This window comes from Pleurodeles waltl, chromosome 1_1, assembly GCF_031143425.1.
Source record: "Pleurodeles waltl isolate 20211129_DDA chromosome 1_1, aPleWal1.hap1.20221129, whole genome shotgun sequence".
In the NCBI taxonomy this organism is placed as follows: domain Eukaryota; kingdom Metazoa; phylum Chordata; class Amphibia; order Caudata; family Salamandridae; genus Pleurodeles; species Pleurodeles waltl.
Window position 1 is genome coordinate 364,113,361 of NC_090436.1, and position 16,082 is coordinate 364,129,442.

The 16,082-nt window shown below is 49.0% G+C and overlaps 1 protein-coding gene across 3 annotated transcripts in view; it reads left to right on the forward strand.

The window, feature by feature from the left end:
- Positions 1-16,082, forward strand: part of TRAPPC13 (trafficking protein particle complex subunit 13) — a 321,232-nt gene that overhangs the window by 93,540 nt on the left and 211,610 nt on the right. For all 3 annotated transcript variants that reach the window (XM_069222813.1, XM_069222798.1, XM_069222805.1), the window contains one exon: positions 13,470-13,569. In XM_069222813.1, coding sequence (XP_069078914.1) covers positions 13,470-13,569 — 100 coding nt within the window. The remainder of the gene's footprint in view (positions 1-13,469; positions 13,570-16,082) is intronic.

Here is a 16,082-nt window from a genome sequence, read left to right on the forward strand (position 1 = left end):
CACCTCAGAACGAAACATGGAAGGGCTCACGCTGGCGGTGACCGGGGAAGGAGATCGGGTGACCACTCTTGAGAAACACGTAGACACAATAATGGCCGGTGCTGAGGATGCCGAAAATCGGTCAAGAAGGAATAACATCTGCATCGTAGGGCTACCCGAGAAAACAGAACACAAAGACTTTGAGACCTGGATAAGAGAAGAAGTGGCACCTGAGGGTCTGCCGCGGTTCTTTGCCTTCGAAAGGGCGCATTGGGTGCCGGCGCGTCCCCCTCCCTCTGGGGCTGCGCCGCAACCGGTGGTAGCCCGACGGCTACATTATAAGGATCAAGACCATATCCTGGCTCAGGCTCGAAAAGGAGGGGAGTTGAGAGTGGATAACAGCACTGTCTGCATTTTCCCTCACTTCTCTCGAAGTGCAAAAGCAGAGAGCAACTTTCATAGACATCAAGAAGCACTTGCGGTTACTGAATATTCTGTACGCAATGCTCTTCCACTCTAGGCTCAGAGTCGTGGACGGGTGAGGTTCTTTCGTACGCCCGCAAGAAGCGAGGAAGTGGATAGATGGGTGGGTAGGCACCACAGTCTCTGGTGCGCCCCGCGGATCCAGGCCCAGGAGCACTCAACGATGACGCGGAGATTTGTGGTATGGAGGGGCGGTCCCCACCACGGAAGAAGCCAGGGAGGAAAGACAGTGAGCTACAGCTGCTGTAGCATCATTAAACGGGGGAAGCAAGCCCGGGCTTACAGGAGACAACGAGAGTAATGTGAGGGTCGACTCTGAAGGAGAATCTTAGAGCTCGACGGTACTAAGCGTGGAAATGCCAGAGGTGACACCGGGAATATAACCTGACAACACGGCCAATATTTGACGAGCTCGCATGGAGCCCAGCTGCCGCACAGGATCCGGGACCTGTAGAGAAATGTGTGGCTGAGGCATCTGGAACAATGACGGGGAGACCGTGGAGCCGCGGGCTCCATGCGGCTGGAGAAGTATTCTCACCCACCTTTTAAGTACTGGTTTCAGATGGTAAAACTTTGGATGGGGGGGGCTGTTTCGACACCTGTCCTGGGGGAGGGGAGTTGGGGAAGTTAACATTAATAGTTACTAAGGAGCCCGTCTGCTGCCATGCCTGACAAATAGCTAAGGAAGTAAAAGATGTTAAGGTGTGACTGCTTCATGGGGTGTGGACATGCAGAGACTCTTTAGAACTATTGACTCAACATGGGTGATCTGAGGAATTACAAAGTGATCTCCTGGAATATAAGGAGCGTGCATAGCATGGTTAAACATTATAAGATATACGCCTATCTACAGAGGAGAAGGGCACACATAGTAATGTTGCAAGAAACACATTTGACAGCAGCAGAGGGAATGGCGCTACAGAGAAGATGGAGGGGCCAGACATATACACAATGTATTCAGCCTATGCACGGGGTACCCTAATCTGGATACGAGCAGGAGTACCGTTCCAAATGACTTGCACACTAATAGACCCTGATGGGCGCTTTGTGGTGGTCACTGGCCGACTAAGGGGACGATATATAGCGCTTATAAATATATACGCACCAAACATAGATCAAAGCTCATTCCTGGACCGCCTCTCACGCACAATGGCCACCCTATCTTCTCCAGGCGGCACTAATGGGGGGAATTTAACAGTGTGGCCAACCCTGAGTTAGATAGATCCCACCCACCTTTGAGGGACTCCCCAATCAACGCACTAGATAAAAAAAAAATAAAAAAATCGGGACTGGCAAACAGAACGGCACTTACTAGATTCCTGGAGACACCTTAACCACAGCCCCAGGGAATACTCCTTCTACTCAGCAGTACACGATTTACATGTATGACTGGATACCTTCTTATGCACGCCAGTAGTACAGACCCAGATTACAGTAGTGGAATACCTGGTGTGATGCTATTAATTGTGTTTGACCAATGACTTTGTGTTTCACCACTGCTCATGTCAGTTGCTCAATGTTCACCAGTAGCACATTATATGTTTTGTTCAGTTTAGCTGCCTATTGGCTTTAACATGGAGTTAGCTATTACATTCTGTATTCAGTTTAGCTGCCTATTGGCTTTGACATGGCATTAGACATTACATTCTGTATTCAGTTTAGCTGCCTATTGGCTTTGACATGACATTACATTAGATATTTAGGTTAGCTGCCTATTGGCTTTAACGTAGGGTTAGACATTGCAGTTGAGACATTACAGATGTCTGTGTTTTTCTAAGCTGTGTTTTTTCCACCAGATGGACCAAGCTGTTTTCTTCACACCAGACCTTAGCTGATAAGAGCACATAGATTTTGTGTTTACCTCGCAAACCAGTCTGAGAGCGAATTTGCTCAGGAGAACTGGCCCCTCTCCAAGGTTATTCGGCTCTCACACTGAGTTTGCTTTTAAGGATGACTCTGGGCTACAGTGAGTTAGATTTGAATCTGCTTGACTTCAGACTGGAACTAGACGTCAGTTGCCAGTCTCCCGTTTGGGTAGAGAATCTCTTTCTTGCAGTTGACCGGAGTCATCAACTTGCAGACCCCAGAAAGATGAAGCTGAATATAGGCCCTACTTGCCCATAGGGTGATGAATTTAGACTTTTATGCTTTGCTTTGAAGTTATGTTATAAATGTCTTCACCTATATTTACTGTGTACATTGCAACTGAGAAGTACTTTGATATATTTTGCTTTCATTGCTGCGACTACTTTTAACGTGTGCTTCCAATCTACTAATTTAGTCTCTCAGGAACTTGTGGGTGGAGAATTAACAACAATAAAGGTCTTCTTTAAACTCAGAAGTGCATTCCAGAGAGGTTCTGTAAGCTCTGATAGGAGATAAGTGGGAAAGCAGAACACCTGGGAAGAACAATTTCGGACCACAACCCTGTCTTACTTTCTCTAACATGGAAAAAAAATGAACACAAATATACCTGCCTGGCGTTTAAAACCTGACTCCCTTGAAGATCCTGCATACCGGACTCAAATAAGGGAAAACATTAACCATTATTTTGAAGATAATGAGGCAATGACCCCTCCTCACCCCCGTATTATGGGAAACATTCAAAGTAGTGCTCAGGGGTTGGTGCATTGCTACATCAATGGGGATTAGGACACTGCTTAGAGAGACGGCTGAAAACGAGTTGCGAATAAAAGAAAAATTAAGCTCAGAATCCCCTGAGATGAGAGACGAAGCAAACGAGTCCAGAGGGAGAGTTGCAGCACATACAGAGAGGCTTAGATGCTTTGATTACAAAAACTACATGGTAAGGGCACATGCAGAGAGGGATAAAGTGGGAGCTCTTCTGGCATGGTTGGCCAACCCCGCGAAACGAGGGACCCCCATTGGAGATCAACACCCTTCTAGGGAATAGACTATACCGATAGGATGACATTAAGCAGCATTTTTTTTTTTTTTAATACTAGACAGTGCTCTATACTAGTATACCACACGGATGGGGGATGACATACAGGCTTTCTTAAGGTATCTACCACACAGAGGCCTCAGTGAGGAGGAGCGAAATAGAGGCCTCGGAAATTAGAGCTACCATCAGAGGTCTGCCATAGAGTTTTACGCAACGTATGTGCAGGAGCTGACCCCTACACTAATGCAATTATATAACCAGGCACGTAAAACTGAACACCTCCCAAACTCTACTAAGGAAGCCTTGATAAAACCGGGTAAACCGCCTGACGATAGCAGAGCATACAGGCCCCTATATATGCTGCACTCAGATTATAAGATCCGGAGCCGAAGATCAGCAACCAGATTGCTCCTATACATGACCTGATTGAGCCACAGAGACCTGGAAGGCTTTATCCCTACTGGGAATACTGCCCAAAATATCAGTCGAGTCATTAATATTCTAGACACTGTCACCCCACATGTAGACACGGCAACCATACTGGCAGTAGACATAGAAAAAGCCTTTCACAGTTTAGAAGGGGACTACTTATATGCAGTCCATGCTCGCATGGGCCTAGGAAAGGGCTTTGTCAAATGGACGAAACTCTTATACACAGAGCCGAAAGCAAGGGTTAGAACCGGGCTCTTGATATCTGAGCAATATTCAGTAATAAGGGGCACCAGGCAGGGTTGCCCGCTCTCCCCATTATCATTTCCCTTGCCCATGGAACCCTTGGCTGCCCAGGCTAGAACCACCAGTTTGTATCGGGGACTGATGCAGGGTGACCGGCATCACAAAATAGCGCTATATGATGACGTTCTCCTATTTTTTGCAAGACACCGGCTCGGAACTCAGAGGAGTCCGTGCTCTCCTAGCACTGTTCGGTCGCTTAACGGGTAAACTGGCAGAAATTGTTCTTGTTCCCACTGCAGGAGAACCGCGGGCCACCTGAAGGGCTAGAGAACGTGGCGTAGGAACCCCGTTGCATGTCGTATCTAGGCGTTAGAATTTATCACACTAGGGCGGACGTCCTGAAGAGTAATATCGGGGGAACCATAAGGGCATTGAAAACCAGCGTGGGCTTCTGGGGGATCACTCCCGATCTCTGTGGCTGGACGAATAGCGCTAATTAAGATGGTAGCACTACCAAGGCTCTTATATTATTTTGCAGTATTGCCCGTCTGGATTCCGGCCATGTTATTCCAGGAAATTTACTCCTTGCTCACGGCGTTCATATGGGGAGATGGGAGACGCAGAGTGACCCTAATCACTTTGAAGTGACCTAGAGCAGAGGGGGGGCCTAGCGGTTCCGGACTTTGAGACCTACTACCTAGCAGCCAAGCTGCAATGACTTGCCCAGTGGATGGCAGAGGGCAGGACTGGAACAACAGACGGAAACACAACGGCCCCCCATTTCAATACTGGCGGGCCTATTCCTCAGTCTTACTCTATCGGAATGAGCACTCGCTCCGGAGATTCAGGTTCTCCGCCGATGCTGGAGAAGATGCCTTTATAGGATGGGCACGACTACACCTGACACACCAGATACACCGATGACATGGCTCCAGTGGTTACTTCGAGCGGGTGACTGGAGGGGACTGACGACTTGGGAGGAGGTGGGGGCCTTACAGAGGGGAGACCTTTATCGCGAGAGTAACCTATTACCGTTCTAAGATTTTCGACAGGCCCATGACCTGCCACAGGGCACTTCCTGCTGCTTCAAGCGCTGACACGCACTATGAGTGCTCACTGGCGCTCAAGAAATAGCGAGCCATGTCCCCACGGGCCCAGCTCTTAGCTAATGACATCAGATGGCACACAAAAAGCCATCACCACTCTATATAGAGCGATTCGCTCAGGAGCGATGCACCCCCTAGACGACCTATGACATAAATGGGAGTCAGACCTGGGGACCCTCATACCAGAGGAGGCCTGGGCCCAGATATTGGACAGATCACCGTAGGTCTCTAGAAATGACAGGTTTCAACTTATACATTATTACGTCATACACAGTGCATATCTTACCCCTAAATGGCTCCGTGAGCATCTACATGTGACGGATGCAAAATGCCCCAGATGCGGTGAAGAGGCGGTGGAATTTATACACATGCTGTGGTCCTGCCCCCCACTTGACCACTTACTGGAGTACAGTGACTACATACGTGGCGGAAATTATCGAGCGAGAAGCTGAGTGCACCCCAGCCCACTGCCTGTTGCACTGGGTCCCTCATACTCCCAAGACCAGGGCAACAAGCAAACTCCAGGATTTAGCATACGTTCTGGCCATACAAGAATTGACAAAAAACTAAAAGATTTCAGTGGCTCTCAATATCCAAAGCCGGAAGAGGGAGCTAAGGCGGTGGGCAGAATATGAAAGTTTGGTGCTGAAAAGGGAGCTTGTTCGTGGGTGGGGTTCCCCAGACCTTATGAATGCTTGGGAGCAGATTGTCACAGCATTGGAGGAAGAAGAGCCTTCCCAAACAGAATAGACTGTACATACAACACCAACCGCATAGTGTAGCGACACTCCTGTCAAAGTAGAAAGTTAGCAGAGCAGAGGCCAGAACATATACAAGACCTGTGAACAGGAGCAATCCGAGAAGCACCCTGATGTAACACAAGCTTAGGCGCAGCCGGAAATCATGGCACAGGGTAGGGCACGGGTGGGTGGGTTAGAGCTGAATGAAGCTGGATGTTTTAACTCCTAATCTGTTGAACAGAGCAGTACACACACCATTGTTTACCTCAAGCATGTGTACAATGAGAATAAGATGTACTCCGAGGGATGAGCAAGAGTGGGTTGTATGCTTCCTCCGTTATGATTCCCATGCTCTGAGACTGTGTAACGACAGCGAATGTAGTGACGAACCTAGCATGGAACAGATCTGTTCATTGTCCTATGCTGAATGTATACAGCCATCGGGTACCCCAGTGAGGTAAATGTTGTTGAATTGAAAAAACAAAAAAACTGTTTAAAAAAAAAATAGAGCCTAATAGGTGGGTCTCTCTTAATAAGGCGATCCCCGTGAGTGTTGCTTAATACAGTGGGCGACTGCCGTTTATTTGCTGCCCAGAAGGCCACTGACATTCCAAGAAAGCAGGGGGAAGTTAGCCTTGGAGACCTCCAGTGGGCTTAAATTGCAGTTGGCGGGTCAGTAGTGTGAAGTTCATGGGTGTGGACATGTGTGGATGTAGTGTAACAAAACAGAACAAATGAAAAACATGAAAACCAGCCCACTCCCCCCCACCCCCCCCCCCCCCCCCCCAAACGAAAACACCCCTCACCTTTCCACCCCAGAAGCATCTGTTTCCCCAAAGTCCCCAACAAGAAAAACATAGTACATTTCAGGGCATTTGAGGGGGACCTCCTCCTATGCAGATTTCATGGTTGCAGCTTCTGGGCCACTTGGCCACAGGACCGTGCAGGACTGATTTGGTAGTTTTCTACGACCAGGAATTTGGTGGAACTGGGGAGTCCCCCTCTTCCCATAGCCAGACATCTCTGGCTAAAGGACAGCTGGGCCAGCAAAATTTGACATGATAAAGAGGGTCGCTCTCTTCCACATTGAGAGCTCCTGCAGTCAGGGTTGGAGGAATCAGATTAGCATTTACACTGTCCACAGCCTTGTTTGGACTTAGGCCATTGTCGCAGCCGAGGAGGGGCTGGGGCTACAGCAGGTGGTGCCAAGAGCCCTCACCACCACAAGCGAACCCAGTGGGGGTGGGGGGTTCATGACATCTGGGTGTTCACCTCATAACCACCCACTCCCAGGCCTCCTTGTGCGTATCCAAAAATACATGCAGGATTGATCGATCATCTTCAAGTTTACGGGGAAGATCAACAGATATTGCAGGGAGAGTGATCTTAGTTTTAACTTAACTGTGTCAAAGGATTTACATTGCTTCTGGACAGCTTTCGTATAATCTGGAAACATCATGATGGGGGCCAATTGAAAGATATGTCACCCTTGGTTGCGTGCATGCCTTAGGATAACGCTCCACTACAAACCATGCGAAGAGAGTGTCCTCTGGGATCCAAGATTTAAACCAGTTCCTAATGAACAGTATGGGTTTGGGGGGGGATTCAGCCTCCTCAGGAAAATCCACAAAGCGAAGGTTTTTGCACCTGGAGCCTTGAGGGTGCGGGTAGCAGAGGCCAGTGGGGGGAGCGTAGCTTTAAGGTTGATAGTATCGTCCTCAAGGATGGACACTGCTTTCAGCCTCAGTGACTCTTCCAGCCACATTGCCAAGGTCTAGGCGGAGGAGGGCGACATCCACTCCCACTTCAGCGATTTTGGTCTTCACAAGAAGTCTGGATGGCTTCACGTTTGGGTCATCTGTGGTGGCTTAAGGTGCGGCAATCGAGGAGCAGGCTGAGTAGTGTTTGTTGGTGTCAGTGGAGTAGGTAGTGTATTTAGCTATTTTCAGTTGGGCTGCCAGTGGTGGGGGCCTTGTCCTTTCCCATGGCAAAGCCAGGTTGTTCTCCGTGGCACCAGGGCAGGCAAACTACAAGGTCTGGGAGTCCCAGGAAGAGACGTTGGGAATGAGTGATTCAGATATGTCTCCCGTTGTCCCGCTTACCTCTGGGGCCTAGAGGCAGCACAAGCAGCCAGAGGACAGTGCTGAAGGGTTGTTCTTGCACAGGAGAAGATCATGGTAAGCCTTCTACCATACGATGTGAACCAGACGCCTAGGAGCATGGACAATATAACTATAAGGCTTACCATGGTCTTTTACTAAGCTTATACCTTGAGACTCTGATGTTGTGGCTTTCCACATGAGGACTCCATGTGCCTTGCTTGGCCCAAATACTGATTCTTAGATCAACTGCGGTAATGCATTTTTGTCCTCACTATTGGACACTTTGTGATCACAATATTTACATTAGCCTTGAGAAAGTCAATCTGACGAAACACGTGTCGGCTGTTAAGCTGTATATTGGACCTATTCCACCTTGATAAGAATAAAACGTTATCCTCACCAACTACATGGCTTTGGACTTTCAGTTGCTCTCTTTTTGGGTGAACTATGCTGAAATACTTATGGTGTACCCTGGTTTACTATTGACAACAGTAGGGACTATGACTTTGGACATGTCAGTCTGTAAGGTATGTCCACTCCTAAGGGATGTGGTTTTAAAAAACACTTTGGGAGCATTAGACCACTATGCCCTGTTTTATTACTCCACTAGTTCTTCCACCAGTTTCACATGACCCAAAATAGTTGTCATTATTTAGGCCCCTAGTTGCCTTCATCTACCTGAAGCCCCAGCAGTATTTTTGATTTTGTTAGCTAGAACTCCTGCTTGCTTTTCAAGTTGTGTAAAATTCATATCACGCAACACCCAGGACATATTGTTTGGGGACAAGGACAACAAGTTGTCATGTTTATTTTGTCCATGCACTTTGACTGTTAATGACTGTTTCATCTGCTCCTTTAATTGACTAGAGACATGTGAATTATTTGGATCTTAAATTAACTTTAGAAAAAACTGCCATGTGTGATTTTGATTTCAGAAACAAATTTGGTATTGTGGATAATGGTACTAGCTGGGACTTGTTAATGCTACTCCATGGGCACTGCAGTAACTATTATGTTATATGAAGCACATAATTTTGTGAAGCGAGGTTGAAATGGGCATGGATGTAAAAACTTTGAGGCAGGAAGGAGGCTATGGGGAATAGTCAAAGAATCAGAGCAAACTGGAAAGGCCCATATTAAATGAACAACTATGGGTGTGGAGTTAAGACATTTGAAAAAGAGACAGAAAATTAAACTTGAATTAAATGAGTAAGGGGAGCCAACAAAGTAGAATGAGATCAGGCGGATACATGAAAGGGAAACGAAATGAGGAGAGTTTTGAATATTCTGGAGTGGTGAAGGGCATAAAAGGAGGAACAATAGGTAAGTACAGAATGTATCCAGACTTGGAAAAGCTGTTTCAAAGATGAAAAAAGGAGATCTGATTTTACAAATGTTATGTAGGTGAAACCGATTTTATAAACTCAATGTGTAAAAAAAAAAAAAAAAGGTTAAGATAAAGATCAAAAGCAAAACCATTATTATACGTAGAAGTGGATGAGGGCAGTGCCATAGGTGGAAACAAAATTGTAGGAGAAGTGGGAGTAAGTGAGGCTGCAAAAAAAGATCTCAGTCTTTTTTTGGAGTAAGATTGATAACATGATGTGACATATAGGTCTCCAAAGCAGAGAGGCAAGCAGAGATTTGTGCCTTTAGAGAAGTGACAAAGCACACATTTTTCTCTTGCCATGCTCAGACGAAAAATAATTGAGCAGGACTTGACCTTCATCTTATTGAACACAGGATAGTAAGTGGAACACTGCTGCGTTGTTGAGCTGAAAGGACCAAAGTGAGTTATTCTGAAAGTTTAAACTGCAATAATGGTACACGCCTGTCATACAGTGGTGCAAGGTAACATCAATCAGCTGAAGGTATTGTGTTGGGTAGATGTAATCAGGAAGTGGGTAAACCCCACTGACTGTAGAGGGAGGGAGATGAGGAAGCACAGTCCATCCAAAACTCCAAACCGACAGAGTAAAAGGAAAAAGGTTCTGTGGGGGCCCTGTCCAGCTCAATATAGTGGTGTTCTAGCTGACAAGCAGACCTTGACGTCTGATCCGCTACGACCCCACCACCCTCCACGCCCTCAACCCAGGGCGCTCCAAAACCTGCATCCTAGCTCACCCCAAACGCACCCATGGACCCTTCGCCTGCAACTCCTGCAAACGCATCTTCCACCACGCAACTACCACGACCACAAGCCCACGCGCCATCAACCACCTCAAGTGCATCCTGATCAACGCTCGTTCCGTCCACAAGCACGCCGTTGAACTTTGGGACCTACTGGACTCCACAGCCCCGGACGTCGCCTTCATCACGGAGACATGGATGAACGCCTCCTCTGCTCCAGACATCGCTACCGCCATCCCCGAAGGCTACAAGATCTCCAGAAAAGACCGCACCAACCAAGTAGGAGGAGGTGTCGCCATCATCTTCAAAGACTCCATCAGCGTCACCGCCTCCACCGAAGACCCCCCCCTCGCCGCTGAACACCTGCATTTTCAGATTCGCACCGACCCAAGGACCACCCTCAGAGGATCCCTCGTCTACCGTCCTCCCGGACCTCGCGCCTCTTTCAGCGACGCCATCGCCGACTTCATCTCCCCGCACGCCCTCGCCTCACCGGACTACATCCTCCTAGGCGACCTCAACTTCCATCTGGACAAAACAACGACCCCAACACCACCACCCTGCTCGACAACCTCTCCAACCTCGGCCTCAAACAACTGGTGAACACCGCCACCCACATCGCCGGACACACGCTCGACCCTATCTTCTCCGCCAGCAAACACGTCTTCTTCAGCCACACCTCTGCCCTACACTGAACCGACCACAGCTGCGTCCACTTCACATTCCGACGCGAGACCTCCCACCTCCGCACTCAACCCATCCCTCATCGACAGTGGAACAAGATCCCTGAAGAGCAACTCTTCTCCGCTCTCGCCGCCAACCAACCCACCCTCACCACCGACCCCAACGACGCAGCTCTCAACCTCACAAACTGGATCTCCAACTGCGCTGACAACCTTGCTCCCCTCAAACGCACGCATCGACAGACCAACACCAAAAAACCTCTCTGGTTCTCTGACACCCTCAAAGAATCAAAGAAAACTTGTCGTGCCCTTGAGAAGGCCTGGCGCAAGGACCACACCGCTGACAACATGACCGCCCTCAAGAACGCTACACGCGAACACCACCACCTGATCCGCACTGCCAAAAGGAACTTTTTCACCGACAGACTAGACAAAAACAGCCACAACAGCAGAGAACTCTTCAGCATCGTCAAAGAGTTCTCCAACCCCAGCGCCAGCGCCAACGCCGTCACGCCCTCACAGGATTTGTGCGAATCCCTCGCCACTTTCTTCCATCGCAAGATCAGCGACCTCCACGACAGCTTCGGACACCAGACCCAACCATACACCACTGAACCCGCTTCCCCGGACATCACCCTCAACAACTGGACCCACATCAACACGGAAGAAACCAAATCCATCATGAACTCTATCCACTCCGGCGCCCCTTCGGACCCCTGCCCGCACTTCATCTTTAACAAAGCCGACGACATCATCGCCCCGCACCTCCAGACCGTCATCAACTCTTCTTTTTCTTCTGCTACCTTCCCCGAATGCTGGAAGCACGCTGAAGTCAACGCCCTACTAAAGAAACCTACGGCTGACCCAAGCAACCTGAAAAACTTCCGCCCCATCTCTCTTCTACCTTTCCCAGCCAAGGTAATAGAAAAGACCGTCAACAAACAGCTGACCACCTTCCTGGAAGACAACAACCTGCTCGACCCTTCACAAACCGGATTCCGAACCAACCACAGCACGGAAACCGCCCTCATCTCAGTCACAGACGACATCAGAACCCTGATGGACAACGGTGAAACAGTCGCCCTCATTCTCCTCGACCTCTCGGCTGCCTTTGACACCGTCTGTCACCGCACCCTAATCACCCGCCTACGCTCCACCGGGATCCAAGGCCAGGCCCTGGACTGGATCGCCTCCTTCCTCGCTAACCGCTCCCAAAGAGTTTACCTCCCTCCGTTTCGCTCAGAACCCACCAAGATCATCTGCGGCGTACCTCAAGGCTCATCGCTCAGCCCGACACTCTTCAATGTCTACATGAGCCCCCTCGCCGACATCGTACGCAAGCACGACATCATCATCACCTCCTACGCCGACGACACCCAACTTGTACTCTCCCTCACCAAGGACCCCGCCAGCGCCAAGACCAACCTACAAGAGGGTATGAAGGACGTCGCAGATTGGATGAGGCTCAGCCGCCTAAAGCTGAACTCTGAAAAAACGGAAGTCCTCATCCTCGGCAACACCCCGTCCGCCTGGGACGACTCCTGGTGGCCCATGGCCCTCGGCACCGCACCGACCCCCGCAGACCACGCCCGCAACCTCGGCTTCATCTTGGACCCTCTTCTCACCATGACCAAGCAAGTCAACGCCGTGTCCTCCGCCTGCTTCCTCACTCTCCGCATGCTCCGTAAGATCTTCCGCTGGATCCCCGCCGACACCAGAAAAACCGTGACCCACGCCCTCGTCACGAGCCGCCTGGACTACGGCAACACCCTCTACGCCGGGACCACAGCCAAACTCCAGAACCGCCTGCAACGCATCCAAAACGCCTCGGCCCGCCTCATCCTCGACGTACCCCGCAACAGCCACATCTCCGCACACCTGAGACACCTGCATTGGCTCCCAGTCAGCAAAAGGATCACCTTCCGTCTTCTCACCCACGCACACAAAGCCCTCCACAACAAGGGACCGGAATACCTCAACAGACGCCTCAGCTTCTACGTCCCCACCCGCCCCCTCCGCTCCGCTGGCCTCGCACTTGCTGCCGTCCCTCGCACCCGCCGCTCCACGGCGGGTGGGAGATCTTTCTCCTTCCTGGCGGCCAAGACCTGGAACTCCCTCCCCACCAGCCTCAGGACCACCCAGGACCACTCCGCTTTCCGGAGACTCCTAAAGACTTGGCTGTTCGAGCAGCGATAACCCCCCCTTTCCCCCCTAGCGCCTTGAGACCCGCACGGGTGAGTAGCGCGCTTTATAAATGTTAATGATTTGATTTGATTTGATTTGACGTCCAAGGAGGAGAAAGTATGATTCAGTTAGCTTCCCCAAGTGGGCTGAGAAACAAGAGAATCATTGAAGAACTCCCTAGAGTCCTAGGAAAGATGACTGGTTTAAAGGCATTGTTTTCTGTATTCATTGTCTTCACTTCAACATAAACTTTCCTGTGTTATATGGAGTAGATGTTTTTTTTTAAAGATGGGGTCAATTTAAATCATATCCTTTGTCCCGCTCAAAAGCAGCTTCAACTCATATTGACAAATATTTTACAAATTACTCTCTACTTTATGATTAAATTATATTTTGTTCATCAGTGAACCTACAGATAATGTATTTAAAATACCAGCAGATTTGCCGCTCTCATGAACATTATTTATTTTATTTTTGCGCAGGAGAACTTTTTAATCTACTGATGAAAAATGATCCATCAACTGTAAAAGGAGCAGAAATGTTAATGCTTGGAGAAATGTTGACTCTGCCTCAAAACTTTGGGTATGAATGAAATTTTACTTTCAAGAAACTGATTTTCTTTTGCACCTGTTGTAGAATTCAGATCTTTGATCAGTTAACTGTTTTGCTAATTCAATCAATCAATCAAAAAAATGTATAGAGCGCGGTACTCACCCGTGAGGGTCTCAAGGCGCTATGGGGGAGGTGGTCAAGGGGGGAGGGGCAGGGAGGGTCAATGTTCGAACAACCATGTCTTCAGGTTCTTTCTGAAGAGCAGGCGGTCTTTTGTTTTGGGAAGGTTGGTGAGGAGGGAGTCCCAGGTTTTGGGGACGAGGTAGGAGAAGGACCTGCCTCCTGTGGTGGTGCGTTGGATGTGGGGACTGTGGCTAGGGCGAGGTCGGCTGATCAGAGGTTGCGTGTGGGAGTGTGGAAGTTCACTCCTTCGTTGAGGTAGGTTGGGCCGGTGTTGTGGAGGGATTTGTGTGCATGGATGAGGATCTTGAATGTGATTCTCTTGTAAATGGGGAGCCAGTAAAGGGATTTGAGGTGTGGTGAGATTCGTTTGTGGCGGGGAGGCCTAGGACGAGGCGTGCGGCTGTGTTCTGGATTCTCTGGAGTTTGCATTTGAGTTTGAGTGTGGTGCCGGCATAGAGGGCGTTACCGTAGTCTAGTCTGCTGCTGATGAGTGCATGGGTGACTGTCTTCCTGGTCTCTGGGGGAAATCCATTTGAAGGATTTTTTTAGAGTGCGGAGTGTGTGGAAGCAGGAGGAGGTTAGAGCATTGATTTGCTGTGTCATGGAGAGGGAGGGGTCCAGGAAGATGCTGAGGTTGCGTGCGTGGTTTGCGGGGGTGGGTGCGGGCCTAGGGCGGTGGGCCACCAAGAGCCGTCCCATGTGGTTTTGTTGGGGCCGAAGGTGATGATCTCGGTTTTGTTGGAGTTAAGCTTGAGGTGGTTAGTTGTCATCCAGTTGGCGGTGTCGAGGAGAGCAGCGTGTAGGTTGGTTTTGGCGGTGGTGGAGTTGCGGGGTGAGGGAAAGGATGAGTTGGGTGTCATCTGCGTAGGAGAGGATAGTGATTCCGTGTGATCGGAGGATGTTGGCTAGGGGGATCATGTAGATCATGTAGATGTTGAAGAGTGTGGGGCTGAGGAGGACTCCGCAGATGATATTGGTAGCGGTGGAGTGGAAAGGTGGAAGGCAGACTCTCTGGGTCCGGTCGGTGAGGAAGGAGGTGAGCCAGTCTAAGGCTCTGTGGCGAATTACTATGTTGTGGAGGTGTGTGCGGAGTGTGTGGTGGCAGACCGTGTCAAAGGCTGCGGAGAGGTCTAGGAGGATGAGTGTGACAGTCTCGCCTTTGTCGCTTTGGTCCTGATGTCGTCAGTGCAATCGATGAGGGCGGTTTCCGTGCTGTGGTTCTTGCAGAACCCGGATTGTGAGGGGTCAAGAGTGTTGTTTGCTTCAAGGAAGTGGGATAGGCGGGTGTTGACTAGTTTCTTGGCAACCTTGGCCGGGAAAGGGAGGAGGGAGATGGGGCGATAGTTGGAGAGGATCTCCGGGTCGGATTTTTTTTTTTTTTGTTTTTGTTTTTTTAGGAGAGCGGTGATTTCCGTGTGCTTCCAGGGGTCTGGGTAGGTGGCGGAGTCAAAAGAGAAATTGATTATTACAGCCTTTGACACCGTTCGCCACCACACACTACGCACACGCCTCTACAACATAGGAATTCGCCACAAAGCCTTAGACTGGCTCACTTCCTTGATTGAGTCTGATATATTTTATTTATGCATCCTCTGCTGTGCCTTGATTGTCTTGTGTTTGTGAATTGGTTGTTAAAGCAGCAATGAACTTTACGTTATAGCTTCATCAGTCATGTGGTTTCATGATCAGTGTATTGAACCATTTCTCTCAGAATCTTTTTCATAGAGATTTGATCATTGAGCAGGCCCCCTATAATTTTATCTGCATGGGGTATGTCACAAACAGTGGGCTGTCCAGTGCATGAGAGCACATGGCATAATAAAATACAAAATTAAAAAAAGATGTTGGTGTTTGTGTATTTTGTGTGCATGCTTGTATGCCATACCATTGGCAGTGCAAACCTGGTGGCTGCTTCAGGGTGAAGCTCTGAAACACGGGCGTTTAAAAGTACATGGGTACCGTTGATGTTGTCCATCCCATTGGACTGTCATCATTCAGTGTTGGGCAAGCTCAGTTTAAGTCTGTCTTTCTGTGTTTGACATTACTCCTATTACAAGACTTCAACATATCATAATACTACTTGTTAGGCTCTAAGTTTAGTTGGAACAGATAGTCTCTTGTGAGAAATTTGACAGCCTATAGTTGAATAAATAAGTGACCTGTTGGCTGTTGGGGTATTCCAGATTTGAATATATGATTGTAGTGATATTGGAGCATCCCTTTTCCAGAGAAACTAGGTTGACTTCATCGGCTAGTACAGGATTTCGAATTGCATACTATTTTTTTTATTCCGAGGATAACCTCTCATCAGAAGTACTCAAGACTTTCTGAGTTGCAACCATGACCTCCTCCTGAAGGAT